The sequence below is a fragment of the Eublepharis macularius genome, chromosome 3 (genome assembly GCF_028583425.1).
Source record: "Eublepharis macularius isolate TG4126 chromosome 3, MPM_Emac_v1.0, whole genome shotgun sequence".
Lineage (NCBI taxonomy): Eukaryota > Metazoa > Chordata > Lepidosauria > Squamata > Eublepharidae > Eublepharis > Eublepharis macularius.
This window is the reverse complement of record NC_072792.1, coordinates 37182675-37200296: the sequence shown is the minus strand read 5'-3', so window position 1 is coordinate 37200296 and position 17622 is coordinate 37182675. Positions and strand designations below refer to the sequence as shown.

The window sequence follows — 17622 nt, the reverse complement described above, 5'->3', positions numbered from 1 at the left end:
TCGTAGCTCCATGGCAACCCGCATCCCAGGCAGCCATGAGGTGAAGCGTGTGTGTATTGGGGAAGGGGCTCCTCGACTCTGTCCCCTTTCCGAGCCAGCCAGCATTATTCTTGCCCCGCCGGTTCTCCTCCTGCCTGCCCGGCTGAGGCGAGGCGGGCGCCAGCGGGGCGGGCGTGGAGGAAGGCGGGCGTGAGGGAGAGGAGGAGCTGCCGAGGCTCGCCCGAGCGAGGAGGAGGAAGAAGCAAAGAAAGGAGGAAGGAAAGGAAGGCGGTTGCGGGGAGAAGCGCCAGAGACCACCGAGCTGAGGGAGGGCACCCAGGCCACCAGGCCGGAGCCGGCCGCCGAGATGGAGCACCAGCCCGCCAGTCGGTACCAAGTGGTGAGTGGACGGACAGGCGGGCGAAGAGTAGGCCTTGCAGCCGCCGAGGCCTGGCTGGTGGGTGACGGAGAGGGGGAGAAGAGGGAGCGGCTGCCTCCGCCTGCCGCCCCCGGCCCAGCTGAGGGGCGCCCAGGCCTCTCCCCTTCGTCCTCCCTTCCAGTGGCAACACAAGGGCCGAGCTGTTCCCTCAGAGAACGAGGCCGCGCGAACGGGTTGGCCATCCGGGCAGGGGAGGCTCGGAGGCGCCGGCAGGGCTTAGCCGTGCGCTCCTCCGCCGAGGGGCCCAGATTGAAATCCGCCTGGGCGGACCTGGTGTCCCTCCCCGTTTAAACCCCGGTGGTGGGTTGAGGTTGGAGGCGCAGGAAGCGTGTTTGTTGTGACAGAAGTGACGGATACGTGTCGCCGCCACGCTCCATTTTCCCTCACCCCCCTCCCTCTTTAATCAGAAGTCGGGAGGTAATCTTGGGTCTTCTCAGAAACAAGCCCCGTGGAGTACAGGTGGGCATCCTCCCAAGTGTGTATGTGTGTAGGATGGTTGAATAATTGGCTTCGTTGATTTCTTTTTTTTTAAGTAAGGGATTAGTCATGCAAGGTTTTATTTTAAATTGAATTAACAAGCCCTCCCCTCCCCCGAGTCACTGCAGGAAGATCAAGAGGAGTCGGGTGACACTTTAAGGAGATTTTATTTGAGCAGGACTTTAGATGGCCCAGTTCTTCAGATGCAATCCGTGGGTCCTCCTGCTAGGCAGAACTTTTATGCCGGAAGTTTTTTTTTTATTAACTAATCAGATTCAGAAGGCCACGAAATGCAGGAAGTATAGGATGACCTATAATTATGTAAATTTCAAATCTAATTAGGAAAAATATGGATACTTTTTTATTAGTTTTGCTAAAGTAATGGGGTAAAGAGTCCCAGGTTTTGTTAAGGTTTAAATTTTTCCCTAAAAAAGAAATCCCAAGTCTTTGTTCAGTCTTCATGGGGGGGAAGTGCAGCAGTTTTTTGTTGCAAAAGACTAGCACAGTTGCCTTTCTGAAGGAAGGTTTAGTAAATTAAATGGATGGCTCGCCATTGGGATGAGCCCTCTCTAATATTTTCATGGTCATTTTAATTTGCTGCTGTAGTAACATGTCGGAATCAAAATCAGAATCAAAATCAAATAACTGAGCCTGCCTTCAGCTCAAAAACCTACTGATTAAAATATACCATTTTCCAGATGAAAGTTGCACCCTCCCAAATACTTAACTAACGCTTCCTGATTCTGCTAAAAATTTGCAGCCCTTTAGATAACACTCAGTTTTTAGGCACATCTCATTCTTTGAACGTCTTCTCCTTCCTTTCTTATCATCCCAGGCCCATATAGTTTTGTAACAGTAAAAAACCACAACTACACAGTAAGTTTATGTCCTCTTAAAAAAAACAATCCAACAAGGCTAATAGCAGTGGTTTTTAACTGCATTGGAAAGCACATTTTGCAGTGGAGTTGAATAGTCAGAAATAAGGTACCGCTATATCTTTCAAAACTGACTAACTGCCTGAGGTCAAGGCACAAAGATACTTTGCCCCAATTGTTTATTTTGAGGGAACCCCTCCTATCCCTGAGCAGCGTCAAATACTTTCTTATATTGCTAATCACAAAATCACAGTGCCCCCTTTTTGGCCTGTCAAAGGACAGTCTGACTTAACGTGTCTTCCTAGCTCTGTAGTCTGAACCTATGAATCTCAAGGGATGAAAGGTCTGTTTCATTCCCTTGAGAGATATTTATGTATTTTGTCACTCTACCATTCTTTGTAAAATGCTGCAAAAGCAGAGAGAGACTCTTATTCAGAGGAGCATTTTATTTTGGAACACTATATACCTGTTTTCTGAGACTGAAAATGATTATTTTATTGCAATTATGTTATGGTGACTTTTCCCCCTAAGCAACGTTAAGAGCTTTCTGAGGCTGTAAATCTCAAGAATATAAATTTTTAAATTCTCTTAAAAGCCTTCTGGCGACTCTTTGTGGACATTATTATTTATTTTTCTTTGTTTATAAATGTTTGCACCTTCTAGTGGATATACAGGGAGGCTAGGTGTGTGTTTGCTGTTAGGTCACAGCCAACATATAGCGACCCTAGGGTTTTCAAAGCAAGTGACAGTCAGAGGTGGTTTGTTATCACCTGCCTCTGTGTAGCAATCCTTGGCTTCCTTGTTGGTCTCCTATCCAAACACTAACCAGGGCAGATCCTGCTTATCTTCTGAGATCTGAAGAGATCAGGACCATCTAGGTCAGGGAAGCAGGGGGATGTAACTGTACACTAAATCTGCTTAAACGGGACTTCTTTAACAAACGTATATAATTTAAACAATGCATATTTAGCAATCCCTGTTTGTACATAAATAGTTTGGGAATAAGCCCCTTTCTCTCATTTCCCCCTCCCCTGGTTTTATATGTAGAAGGAGAAAGTAGATTGGAACATATCTCCCCTAACTAACCTGTCCTTTGAGCAGATAGTGGCATTTGCTACTGCTGGAAAACTGTAGGTGGTGATTTCCTGATAGTGGTGGTGGGGAGTTGTAGTTACATCACAGGTGATTCTGTGGGTTGGAGGCTTATGAAACTTAAAGAAATAACCATGTAGCACTTAGCTTAGTCTCCTGTTCAGTGATTGTCGGCTTTTTCAGAGTTGACTAATCAGGTTTAAAATGAGCTCCTTCGTCTGCATTTTTACTGCTGGTATTTTGTTTGCAGTGGGTGGGAAGAAAAAGTGCTTTTATTTATTTATTTATATATATGTGCGTGCTCGCGTGCGTGTGTATTTAAAGAGTCTCAGCAGGATTTTAATTGCACATAATTTTCAGTGCCTACCTCCCAAAATAAAACCCTATCTTGCACTCAAAACATTGATATGCAATAGAGAAAGAACATACGAACAGTTCCTCATACATTTGACTTTATATGTTGTGTTTCTGTTGCCAAGTACTTATCTTAGGGGCATAGTTCAGTACATGTAATGCAAGATAAATGTGTTGCTGAAGCTATCGGTGACTGTAGTGATGGCAGTTAAAAGCACATGATTGGTACATACTATGTTAAATTATATTAAATTAAAGAACTTGTGTGTTGCGGTGACACCCATATCTTATGGTGCTTGTGTAGTTATAGTGGTGACCTCATCTGCCCCTCTTAGACCAGGCATTTACCTTCCTCCGGCTTAAAAGTAACTGGTTCTTATTTTCAGCTGAAACTAGCTGTACAGTGTGCCTGTTATGTTTGTGTGTGCACGGGCATATGATTGTCACAAGGTCCTCCTAATCATTTAAAGCTGTTAAAAATGACAATGAATTATTTTTTTAACTAAATGTTTTTCTGGGTATTATGTGTCAGGAAGCCTGAAAATTTAGGCTGCAGAACTGCCTGAAGCACAGAGAAAGAGGCGCAGGTGAAAAGCCAGTGCTGGACTTGCTGTTGAGTAACTCTGTTGTTGGAAAAGTAAAATTGAGGGGCAGAGGAAGAGATTATCATGTAGCAGAAAAAAACTGCACTGTTTTTCCTAGGAAAGTAAGGATGTTTCCATCATCAGTTTACACTTTTATATTTCATGTTTGTGTTAGAAGTAAACACAGCCTCATAGGTTTAATGAGAATTGCTAAAACAATTATACATCTTCCAAAGAGTATCAGTTAAAAATAGTTAAAATCATCTTGTAACATTATGAATAGCTCCTGCAATAATGCACAGCATATGAAAGCTGCCATTCTACTAAAAGAACCTTGGGAAAACTTCAGAGCATAAGCTTAGTTATTCTCTATAAGAAAGTATAGTGTTACATTTGGATGCAAAGTCTTTAAACGTTTTTCTGTGCCCACAAAGATTTCTCACAAAAGTGTATCCTTCATTATTTCCAGATCTGGCGTGGACTAGGAAAAAAAGTTACATCTAATGTTATAGGAGGAAGTTTGGCTTTTTCGCCCTCCAGTTTGTGTACTAAATTCGGCACACACAGTGAGAGAGCTTAGTGCAGTTGATTATAGTGAAGGTGATAGGGTTTGTATTGACAAAGCCTGCTTTCACAACTGTTTGAATGTAGCCATCAGAAATTTAAATGTCATTGGCTTTATAATTATGGTGACATATTGCACGGGGTGGGTGTATGTAGCTGAATGAAGCATCTAATTATTTTCCTAAAATTCTTTGCTGGGACAGTGGAAAATCCTGTGGTTAATGTGAAATACAGCCTGTCTTAGAAAAAAACAAATGTATTGTCATCCTGATTCTCAATACGTTGTTCTTGGAAGTCAGCCCCATTGTAATTACTGCAGCTTATTTATGTTTTGATCTTCAGGACTGAATTAAGATGCCGTTGTGCATGTAGTAACAGGTTTGCTCTGCCTTGCTTTCCAAGGAACGCCACCCCTTCTCATACCGTCAGCTGTATCTTTTAAAACTTTGGGCCAGCTTCTGTGTCTGTGTCTATTGTGGGCTAAAAATGTATTCCGTGCCACAGAAGGAAGTCTTCCGTCATTTCCTTTTCAGAGCTGCACGGAAGATGCCTTTGCACAGGGCAGCAGCAGGAATCTTGTGATGGCTCCTGAGAACTGCTGCTTCAGTGTGCAATGTGCCATTAGCCACATTTATAATTGCCACACATTGATAAAGCTGCGAGTTGGATTCTTACCCAGCTGCTTACCACCAAAGAATGGGCAAGCGAAATGTGTTGCAAACCTGCATACAGTTGAGTGCATGGTTAAGCACATAAGTTGGAAGTCCCTGGCTCAGATCTCAGTATACCTGTATATTTCCTGGGTAACCTTAGGCAAGCATCTGTTTCTTCAGCTCAGCTATGTGGTGGTAATAACACGTACCTACTGAGAGATTATTTATTAGCATTTCACATACATTGTTGTACAGTGTAGTAATAATGAGATTATACACATAAGTCTTTATATTGTAGTGTAAGTCTTTTTTTACAGTGTTTGGAATGTCTGCTTACTGCTACCTACTCTACAGATTACTTCTCTGGACGTCTTCATTCCAGGTAACCCAATAATTTTCCTTCTCTCTGTAGCCTTTTTAAAAAATAAATGCTTCATGTACTGAACTAGTTTTCCATACATTTATTGAAGAGGTGAGGTAGCTGCTACTGCAGTAATTTGCATTGACCTTGGAAATGAATTAGATGATCAATTGTTTATAAAATAAGAAAAAATGCAGAAGGCAGTATCCTCCTCTTCCAACCTTACATACACAACACAAGAAATAAATCTATGAGAGACATTGCTTATACACTGCAGTGCTTCAAAACAGACAAGTACAAATCTGTGATGTTGAGGTCAGTGTTTGCCATAATTTTATTTTTGGCATAGTCTCCTCTACATAGCATAACATAGCATGGTAAATAATAACATCATGGAGTTGGGGACTACAGCTGTAGCAGGGAATAACAAATAGCTCACACAAGTCAACACTGAATTTTGGTTAGTAACATGATTTCAGGCACAGACTTTCATAGTTCTTTTTTCTGGTAGACCCCAACAATCTTGCCATTTTTGACATTAACAGTAACAAGGGGAACAATCCTGAGAAGGTCTGCTTCGAATTACCCTTTTATGTAATGAGTCTGACTACCAGAAAAGCATTCTTAAAATTGTAGCCAAGATCACCTATTTTGTCCTTATCTTATGGGAATCCTGAATTTCTTGGAAGCCTATTGGAGGTTTCAGAGCAACAAGATCTGTAATAGTGTGTAGGCTTCTCTGTAAGTCAGCTTTCCCAGTGCTGATCTTCTAACAGAGGAGTTAATGGGTGTACTAAATTGTAATTTCTGTTCCCATAGAGCCAACAACACTGACCCAATAGCATGAGTGTGTCTTAAAGCAGGAGCTGCTGAGCATCAGTCTTGTGTGGTTGTCCTTCCCCCTTTTTAACCAGTGTTCATATAGTGCCTCCATTTATAGATCAAGTGTGCATACTTGGGATTTTTTTTGTCAACTGTTAAGGCATGACTAATTTGTGTAAATTGATCCTGAGAATGCATCTTGCAGGATCATACCAAAATTAATTTAGCCCCACATTCTTTTTAAGAACTCCAGAAACCGGTAAGCACTAGTTACTTCACCAAAAGAGGTAAGTGCCTCTCTGTCCATCACTGTCCTAAAATCTTATCTGATCCATGGATATTCTAAACAGAAAAGTCGATATGCAATAGATTCCTTGAAAACAGACTGTCTGGATACCACTGCCCCTTTGGAATAACACCATCTGTTTGCCCTCAAACACTTACCACTTCCTCTCACTTGTGAATCATGGCCAGAGTTTTCACAGTTACCTTCTTGCTGGGACACACATAGTTTACAAACCAGACATATAAATGAAAAGTCAGAGTGCTGCTATCTATTGTAAGCCATAGAGCACTCTGGGAAATGTAAACACAACCCAAGCTCTGACTATCATATTAGTTTCCCCGTGCAGTGAATTTTAAAAAATTGTCCTGGCACTGCCATTCTTTTATCAGTCTCCATAAGATTTCCTAATGAATTAGGGTTGCCAGGTTTCCTTACTCTCCTGGCGGGAGCGGAGGGGACCCAGCACTCACTCCTTTCCTTCACACGTTCAAAGCACATGCACATTCCCACACCTGCACAATGACATCACTTCCTGGAAGTGGTCTCATCACACGGCACCAGGAGCGCTCCTGTGCTTTGCACTGGGCTGACTTGACCCCCACATGGCCCATTTGGAGCCCAAATCAGCCCGGTGCGAAACACAGGAGCACTCTCAGGGTGGCGCGATGACATCAGTCCCAAGAGTGACATCGTTGTGTCACCCCCAAGAGCATGCCTGGGAGGCCTGTTTCCCTGCCTTTCCCTTGCTGGCCAGCTGAGTGGTGGCAGTGGGGACAGAGGGTAGGAGCTGAGGATCTCCGAGCTCCCCAGGTGAATGGCAACCCTATATGAATAGTGCAGTCTTTGGTGACTGGTTCCCTAGAAAATGAAAGTATATTTTTGACCCTGTTCAGCTATGGTGTTTAAAATTTGCCATGCAAAGGGTAATGCTATTTGGAGGGAGGAGGAGCGGGGGGAGAAAAGAACAGGTAGGATCTTTAGGGAAGGAAGAGACAGTGCTGGATTTTTGGAAAAGGGGGAGAGAGAGACAGGGCAGGATCTTTGGAAAGGGTGGGGGGAGAGAGAGACAGGGCAGGAACTTTTGTAGGGCGGGAAGCTAAGGCAGGGGGAATGGGATTTCCCCCTCCCCTGCCCCATCCTAACATCACCGCTACCACCAACCTCCACCATGGCTCTCAGCACAGCTCCCACCCACCCCAAACACAATCTGCACCATTTTGTTATGGGCCTCCACTTATCATCGAGAAATTCAAAGTGCTTCCCCATTCCTAGTCTCTTATGCACTGCATTCTTAATAGTCAGGATGTTGCAGAATTCCAGTTCATCTGTATTTCCTGCTTCCCTGTTATCTTCCCGCCCTTTTGTCTTTACCTATGTAATTTTATATGCGTAAACAATCCCTGTCACATCATTGATAGCCACAAACTCTTGTTTAGGAATCACTGTTTCTCTTTTTCATTTGCAGGGTATATTCTTTTTCTCCTAATTACTGTTTGCCTTAATTAGCTTCCACAGTCACAGGAGTGGAAAGTTGTGATTTTAGGCACACTTTGCTTGACTGGCGTAGGAGTTAACTGAATAGATAATTACGAGGACAAAGCCTATAACGCTCAATTTGCATGCTTGAAAATGTTCACTCTCCACATTATTATTGCCTGTATCACACTGGTTAGACTAGATGACTTTGGAGCTTTTGCCTGATTAAGAATCATTGCTTAACAGGCAACATCTTTTGGGATGTGTATGAGAAAAAAACAGCGACAAAACTAATCATTACCCAGCATGAATCTTTCTTTAAAAATAATTTGTCCCTGGACCTATGTATAATTATGCTCCCATTAATATATGTGCAGTATGGGAATGTGAGCAATCTTCAAGTCATCATCCACGTGGCCAGGTTTCTGCCCATATTCCATTTTGCTTAGTGATAACTTGCTTTGTTTTCTTTCTCCCCCTGCCATCTATATGTGTCCTAAAGTATAAAAGCAGGCAATGCAACAAAATCTAGAAATAGCATTGACTTTAAAGAAGCAGGACTTCATGTTGTTTGTCTTTGGGCTGGAACTTCTCTGTGCATTTGATGCCATGATTTCAAAATTCAGGATATTTATTGTCGCTGTGATTTGGTAATATAGTGCTGTAGTATGTTTATCATATCCCACCCCCCACCGCCCCTGCCAAAGAATTGTTGAAGAAAAGGCAGAAGTTTGTGCTCTTTTACATTCAGAGATTCTTATTAAAAAAATAATTAAAATCGTGTAAGTGCTTCCTATGCTGGGAGGTGGGGACAGGAATTTTCCTCCATACTGCATGTTGGACAGAGTCCAGGAATATTATCCCAGTATTGCAGATTGAGGGACGATGCTGAGAGAGTATGACCAATGTGTAATGTAGTCCACCATTATACAGTGTGTGTGTGTGCGTGTGTGTGTGGGGGGGTGGATTTCAGCCTCTCTCTATCTCCTAGCCCAGACAGTAGAATGATTGCATAATACTATATACAGATATTTGAAACAAACAACTTTAGGAAATAGTCCATGTGTAAATCACCTGAAGTCCTCATCTTGAAAGTGGACACTGTAGCAAAAAAAAGTCTTGCCCCTCAAAATCACTTCTTCAGATTTCAGAAGCAGTGCTAAGTTACATTGTAATCCCCACATATACCACTGCTTACTCCAAGACAGCATGTGATGGAAGGCAAATCCACTGTGCTCCATTCTCTTGTGCTTTTGCCACACTTGCAGTGTGAAATGGGATTTCCAAATAAAACAGCAAAGCAGAATATGTGCATGTTACTCCAGCCCCCCCCCTCCATTTCTCTTATAGTGAGGCAGCATCTTGACAGCTTAGGTAGCCACAAGGCCAAACTAATATCAGCAGTGAAAATCTGGGTAATGGGCTTTTGTTTTTTAAACTTCTGAGATGCTTGTATTAACACACATTGCTAATGCTTATTTATTATGCCAATTAAAAAAAAATTATATCCCACTTTTCTCCTCTGTGGACACCCGAAGTCATCACTGCCCCCTCTTCCACCTTACTCTCACAATGACTGTGGCCCTGTGAGTTGGAATAGGCTGAGAGAGTGGGAGAGGCCCACAGTCAGCTGATGACCTTCCACAGCAGAATGGGTGTTTGAACCTTGTTGTCCCAGGTCCTAGTCCGACACTCTAGACACTGCATCGTGCCAGAATTTAGCATTCTTGAGAGAGAATTAAACTCTCCTGGGCTTAACTCCAGAGCAGAAGGTCTGCTTTCCCTCGGGAGAGCTTCAGAATTTCAAGCTTTCCTGGGAGTGCTCCGGTCTAGATGAAGACCCAAACATCCTCAGCCCCTCTCCCAGCCTATGCATGAAGATTGCAGACTACTGTGGATAAGTCTTCCCAGTTCTGTGGAACACTCTACAAATTCAGAATGAAAGAATGGTCAAAACGACTGGAAATCGGTTGTTTGTGTCTAGACCAGGCTCCCATAGCAACAATGTATATTATATTTAAAATAATAGAAGCACACCTCACAGTTCAAAGTGAGATGCATGAACTTAATGCTTGCAGGCAGCCTTCTTTAGTAGTCTCAAGTATACATAGCTTCCTGTATGATTGAAAGGTTGAGGTATCTGCTTTCTTCATTTTTACAGTAACCACTTTTTTCCATTCTTGTGTCATAATGTTATCAAGTTATCATTGCGTTACTGAGCCTTCTGACTGTTGTGTGTAACAACTTCCACCATCATGACATTCTTTTTTTTACTGTTTGTGTGTGTGGATCTGCCAGCTGAGGATAATACTTCATGTATCTAATGAAGTGGGCTCTGGAAGAAAAAGGTTATGCTACAATAAATTGGTTAGTCTTGAGGTTCTACAAGACTGTGACAGACTTACAACCACCCATCTGGAATACTTGTTGTAATGTTCATATAGCCGGAGATGTTGCACTAAGGTATCTGGAAATGGATTGATGTTCAGTCTGGTTTATTGCCTGTGCTGTGATCATAGAACACAGGATTAGTTGCCGCAGTTCTAGTGTCAGTAAAAGAGAACTTTTGCTCTAGCTTAGGAAGTTTGCCATGCCCTGGACAGCATCCACCATCGGTGCTTTTGTTGCATAACAACCCTAGTTTGACACCGAAACATGGCACAAAAATTTCTAGCAAGAGGCAGACTGAGAGTAGGACAGGAATGGGAAGATGAACTTGATCATCAGCAGTATTTAGCACAGCATCCTAAAGATCCTGCGAGGAAAGCTGTCTACTTGGCCCATGAATGTGCTGACAGAAAGATACTCCAATGGGAGAGCTGGGCTGAAGCAGCATTTGTGAAATTGCACTAAACTTCATCACCAGCACCTGAAATGCTGAAGCCATTTGTGCTCTTGTAGGTCAGTGGCTCTAAGGAATAGTGTGGGCAGCTTTGGGGAATCTGCAGTGGGAGTGGGGGGGGGGTAGCAGGAAAGAGTGAGACCATCTTTGTTGGCAGGAAGCCAGCAGCATTGGACTTCCATGTGAGCTAAGTTTGTCTTCCTCTCCCTCCAGGTCACTAGAAAACTTAGGTGTGTTGTGAGCCCTGGGGCATGAGTTGAAGGACACAGACTCTTGGTCTTTTGGCTCTTAGCCCATGGCTTGTAGCTGATGCCTTTGATTCAACCATCTGTTGAATCTTGGCAAACCCATATTGCTGTTTTTGTCTGCCTGGCTTTTATATACAATACAATATGTATATTGTAAACTGCTTTGGATTCCTTTGAGGCGAAAACAGGATATAAATAATAGTCAAAATAAATAAATTGGGAGTCTGCTACACCAACAGAACACCACCTTAGGATCCAACACTCTTCCCCCCCCCCTATGCAATCAGGTCTTTACAGCTCTTTTCCCCCTCCCCCAGTTACTTAATATAGGAGGCCTGTAAACAACTGCAGTCGAAAATAGTCCAGTCTTGTCACCCCTATAAGATTTCTTCTTCATTTGTGTAATTTATTTAACAAGGTTCTCAAGGTGGTTTGCAACAACAACAAAAAACAATAAATATTACAAAACACAATCCTAAACGACGATAGTGAAGTACAAGATGAAGTGGCAGCAGCAGTTACATTAAAATCAAAGCAGCAGAGTAGGAAATGTAAGGCTAATGTGGCTTATCCCTGTCTCCTGTGCCCAAAGAATGTGCTGAAGCCTGAGAGTTCACAGTTCTGGGTAGTTTTTCCGGGCTAGATCTCACACACTCACATCGTTCATGGTCCCAGCCCCAGATGCTCTGACAAGCAGAAACAGCTGATTGATGTGATATTAAGCATATCCTCACATGTTGCCCTTATTCCCATTTCAAAGAAACAGCCCCACGCATATCAAAGGAATACTTTGGACTTAAAATATCTTTTTACTGAGACTTTGGGGGTGGGTCTGGTTTGAGGGCTGGAGGTTTGGCATGTGCTGTTTTCTGAATGCTGTCTCCCACAGCCTCCTCAAGGCATAGGTGACTGTGGTACTGATGACCAGCAGAAGCAGGGGAGCAGTGAAATTGTCCACCCGTGGAGACTTATGGAGTTGACTGCATTCCGAAATGCTCTGGGAGATTTTAGGATCCCAAATGACAGCTTTGTTGAGACTGCGATCAGAGTTTGGAATGAGAAGCTCCTGCAAGCTGTTAATGTGATTGTCCTCTGTCATCCTTTCTCATCCTTGAGGCAGTATCTGACACCGTGGTTTATTATGGAGCTTGTATGGGGCATGTATGTTTAATTTTGTGCTATTGGAGAGGGAGGTAAAAGTAAAAGATAGAAAACGAATTCTGTAGTAAACAAAAGAAAGTATATTATTTTAACAGAAACTCTCAGAGTAACAATAGGTAGGACTGCCAACTTGTTTGGATATTAAGCTAAACTTTATAACATGTAGCAGATTGAGTACCCAGACTAGCCCTACCCCATCAGAGGTTGGAAGTTAAACAAGGTTAGCCATGGTTGGTATTTGGAAGGGAGACCAGGGTTGCTATGAAGAGGAAGACAGTGGTACACTACCACTACTCATCTCTTGCCTTCGAAACCCATAAGTTGCCATAAGTCGTTTGTGACTTGATGACACATTATTATTATAATTTATAACATGGAAAGCCCTTAATTTCTTATTAACATATTATCGTTAAACGCATTATAGCATATTAATTGTTGAGAAATTGTTTACAGAAAAAACTTGAAAATATGGTGTGTGTCTGCAGTACAAGAAGGGTTTTTTCAGTGATGCCCCAAATTAGCCAGGTTTTCCATTAGAAAAAATCAACAAAAATTCTCAGACTTTTTAATACTATACCTCTTGAATGTAAAAAAACCTTGCCTTAAGTTGCTTCTTATATGAGTAAAAATGCTTTTTATTCATTCTAGAAGACAAAATATTTCACAAGAGTTCTTTTCAGTGTTCACCCAGATTTTCCAGTTTTTCTTCTGGAAAAATGGGAGGAAAGCCTTGGAACAAGATGGAAGCCCCCCCCCCCTCAAGGCTTTTCCAGCTTTCTTACGGGGCCCTCACATCTCAGCCACTCAATGAGGCAGTTTTCCTCTTAACTTGCCATTTCCGGGAAACATGTTAGAGAGGTTGCGGAACGACTCCAAGCGTTTCTGGATGATCCGTCTGTTCTAGAGCGCTTTCTGTTTGGTTTCAGGCGGGGCTATGGGTTGGTGACCGCCCTGGTGGGCTCTAGTTGATGATTTCCGTTTAAATGCAGACAAGAGTCATGCCTCTTTATAGCCCTTGCTGGATTTATCAGCAGATTGTGATACTGGGGACCATGCCAGCTTGTTGGGATGTTTGGAGGTAGAAGTAAGGATTAAGAGAAGTGCTTTGGATTGGTGTTTATGGTATGTCATGCCTTAGACAGTAGTTTACATTGTTCCGTATTTTATGTAATGCTAGTTGTATTGCATTGTTACTGCATGTTTTGTGATGTCCGATTGATTTGTTTTCTGTATTTTGTAATCTGCCTTGAATCTCAGTGACAAAAATATGTTATAAGTGACGTAAATAAGAAAGAAAAATATGGCCAATAGGGAATAATTTTTGTTACCCTTTTTTATTTTTGTTGTACTTTTGGCTTTTTAATGCATTTATATTACACCCGATGACTTTGTGATTATACTCATTTATAGACAATATAAATAACACAAAGTTGAACACATTGTTTGTAATTCCTAGGTTCCAGCCTTTGTGACCATAGAACTTCTAAACAAGCATAATTTTGTGGCTGCTTTTGAATATTGTATTTACTCTTCTTATTTTTTTAAAAAAGCATAACATATTTTCCGAACCTCTTAAGTTTTTTGTTCATTCTTAATCTCAGTGACAGTTTTTCTTGTAGTCATCTATTTTCCTAATCACAAGGTTTAGAAAAATGTTAAAATACCACTTTCCCCCTTTAATGGTGTGTCTGTGATTAATGATTTAATTCTTGTGACTTGTGAGCACTGATCCATAAAAAATTGGCATAGTTTGCACTCTGTGTTTGCTCATGTTGCTGTTTGGATACCTAGATTGATTAGTTCAAGATTGGCAATTATTGCTAAAAATAAGTTTGGAGTCGATCCTTTCCCCACACACCCATTTTTTATACTTTTAAATACTTTTTGCTCATAACACTGACACCCAAATCCCCAAAACACTGGCACCCTAATTTACTCTGAAGTAAATCTCATTGTATCCAGTGGGTCTTACTCCCAGGAAGATGCATGCAGAAGATCTAGGAGATCCAGATTAAATGACGTCAATTTGTCTATTCATTTACTTATTAAATTTTGCTGAGACATTCTTCAACTTAGTGACAATGTTAGTGTGCAGTTTGATACATGTACAGCATATAATTCAGAGAGTTTCCAACCCTTGCTGCTTTTTAAATGCTTACATGTAGCAAATTACTTTTTTGAGCAGGACGTCATTAGCAAGAAAGTTTATTATGCCTAAGTGTTAAAAAGTACCTGAACTGGAGGAATATGAGTCTGAGAAAGGCCAACTTAAATAACTCTTCATGCCTCTGCATCTTCAGATTGCGCTGGTTTAGAAACTGAGAAACTGGACTTGGAAACTTCCTACTTCTCATCTCCCACAATTCCTAAGCTTTGCTTCTTACCCTGTACACATCCTATTTCTTTCTTTTGTTTGCTCCAGTGTACGCTTTGTATGAATATTATGATTCTTTACACAGGTTTCATAACTAGATATTTTGAGTTCAGAATTCAGTTTAATTTGTATGCAGTTAGGTTTTCCACGGTTCTGGGGTTTTACAGTATTTGATACATTCAGGGCAAAGATTCCTTGACATCTTGTCTCTGTCTGCAGCTAACATCCTCTGAAAGGTGAAAAGCATGCTGACGTTATTTGTGTATTTGAATGATACATTGTTGCTAATAACTTTGTTAACATGTTAATCAAATCCCCAAGGCAATTACATAAATAAATATGGTGGTTGTTGGATCTGTTTTCTGAAAAGAATAAGACACACTCAGAGCTGCTGGTTGGGTGGATAACTAGGGGACAGAAAACACGACAGACGTTCATTAAGCTTCAACAGCATGTCATAATAAATGATTGGCTCTTTGGAACTATTGTGTTTGTGTTAAGGGTCTTTTGGAAAGTCTCAAGGCATTGGATGGTTTCTCATTGTGCACTCAGTGCAGGGTAAATGCCTTTTGAGCGCTGGTACATAACCTTTGTGACTCATTACAGAGGATGGCAGTGGAATTTTTCATCTCATGTTGAAGCAGAAGTTTAATTATAAACCGTCAGCCCACGACTGGACATCGGTTGTTGTAAGATCACACTTGACCCACAAGGCTCCATGTTGTTATTGATAACTAGCCACTGTTAAAGAATGGGATTTAATAAATGACAAGCGGGGACCTGCAAGGAACTTGCGGGGAGGGGACATCCCATTCCCCATGCCTTTCCTTTCTCTTCTCTCCCCCACCCCTTCTTTGTCACTCTTTCTCCTTGGCCCGTCTCTGTCACTCTTCTCTCTCTTCCCCTCCTCCTCCAGCTACCTAGTCTGGCCCCCTCCTGCTCAGGATACCCAGCTGCATGCCCCCTGTTGCTGTTCTACGCACATGCCCAGCAGCCCATCTTATGTTGTGGTTGCTGCAAAAGGCGGACTGGGGGGGTGGGGAGCAGAAGATCCTTCTTCTCCTTGGTCACCCTCTGAGGCAGTAGTATTAGGGGGTTTGGCTCACCTGCCCAGCCACCCCTCTCCAATGTTCTGGCCACCCAACTCGGCAGCAGTTTCGGTTTGGGGGCAGGACAGAGGTTTCCCTTCTTTCTTGCCTGTCTGGCCAGCCTGCATGCTTGCAGTGAGGCAGCCTCAGTGGCAGGTGGAGTTTTCCAGGAGACAGTTGCTGCACATGTGAAGACAACTGCTTTCTATTTTTAGGAATTTTGGACCCCTACCTGTTTTTAAGGTTTCAGATTTTAAAAGAAAATTGAAGAAAAAAATGTCCTTTTTGTTGACCTGGACTCAATCTGCAGTTTTAAGTATCCATAAGTTTGGCCATGTTGACAATTAGATATATTGACAAGTGGAAGACCCACAAGGACTTGCAGGGGGCATCTCACTCCCCTACACAATATTCCCTTTTTCTCTTTCCTGAAAGCCTCTTCTTTTCCGCTTCATACCTATCAGCCAGCCTACCTTTATCTCACTCTACCCCCCCTTCAACTTTCCCTCCTTCCCTCCCCTGGATGCGCATGTATCCCCTTCCACACACTATTTCCTCTTTCTCTCTTCCTGGCAACTCTCATATCCTCACATTTCCCTGCTTTCTTCTCTCCTTCCCTACCACCAATCAAATTATATTTTATCTGTTCCCCCATCTTCAGCTGTCTTTCTTATTTCATTTATATCCTGACTTAAGGTCACCCATTAAGCTTCCATGGCAAAGTGATGACTTTAACCTGAGTCTTCCACATCCTAGTCTGAAATTCTAACTTCTAGACCACACTGGCTTTTGTAGGGTGGCTGCTGTTGAACAGTAGCTAGCAACCAGGCCAGGGTAAGCTATGCAAGTTGTGTGGTACCTGGTCACTTCTTGGCTGCTGCTGGGCCAATCCCCAGTGAGTCCTCCCTGAAAGACCAAACCTGCCCCAGAAAGATCCTCCCCTCCACCCCGCTGTCACCTTTTACTGACAGAAACCAATGCTAGGAGGCTGTTTCTTAAAGCTACAGGCTCTGCTTCTGTGATTTGGGAATGTGTGTTTAACTCTCCAGAGTATAGGTTTTCTGCAACCCTTAGGCTTTCCTCAAGTTTGTAGAAAGATATAGTCTGTTCATGCCACCAGTCTCCAGATTTAAGTATCCAAAGATTTGGCCATGTTGAGAATTAGGTATACTGATATGATATACGTGGGGAGGATTTCCAGCAGGAGTGAAACCATTTTTTCTGATCGCTGCTCTTTCCATTGTTTTCTGTTCTCAGGTAATTTTTCTCCTGTATTGTTGAAGGCTTTCACGGCCGGAGAACGATGGTTGTTGTGGGTTTTCCGGGCTGTATTGCCGTGGTCTTGGCATTGTAGTTCCTGACGTTTCGCCAGCAGCTGTGGCTGGCATCTTCAGAGGTGTAGCACCAAAAGACAGAGATCTCTCAGTGTCACAGTGTGCCAACATCTTTTTCACACCGTGACACTGAGAGATCTCTGTCTTTTGGTGCTACACCTCTGAAGATGCCAGCCACAGCTGCTGGCGAAACGTCAGGAACTACAATGCCAAGACCACGGCAATACAGCCCGGAAAACCCACAACAACCATCAATTTTTCTCCTCTTTGAGTGTATTGCTGTGTCAGGTCTTGTCAGGTATTTCCCCCCAAGCACTTCACTGCATCACTTAGGTGTATGAGTTAAAGTTACTTTATTAAAGAAGAATACCAGTATCAAGATGGTCAGACAGGATCATTGGCTGAAGTAACTCAAGGTAGCAAAGCAAGGTTAATTATAGAACAAAGTCCACACCCCCAGTGGGAAAGAAAGTCTGTAGGGAGTCAGGGAAGAGGGGAGGTGGGAAAGGATGAGTTCTGCTCAGTCTCTTGGGAGGTTGGTGCAGTCTCTGCTGGAACATCAAGGCCACGTTCTCAGGCCTGCCAGGAAATTGTAACCAAAACACCTGCAAGA

General features: G+C 42.6%; 1 protein-coding gene across 2 annotated transcripts in view; it reads left to right on the top strand.

Annotated features, from left to right (window-relative positions):
- Positions 1-208: 208 nt before the first annotated feature.
- The window catches only part of NDFIP2 (Nedd4 family interacting protein 2), a 48123-nt gene continuing 30709 nt past the window's right edge, over positions 209-17622 (top strand). For both annotated transcript variants that reach the window (XM_054973513.1, XM_054973514.1), the window contains exon 1: positions 209-379. In XM_054973513.1, the coding sequence (XP_054829488.1) occupies positions 347-379 (33 nt within the window). In that variant the 5' untranslated portion in view covers positions 209-346. The remainder of the gene's footprint in view (positions 380-17622) is intronic.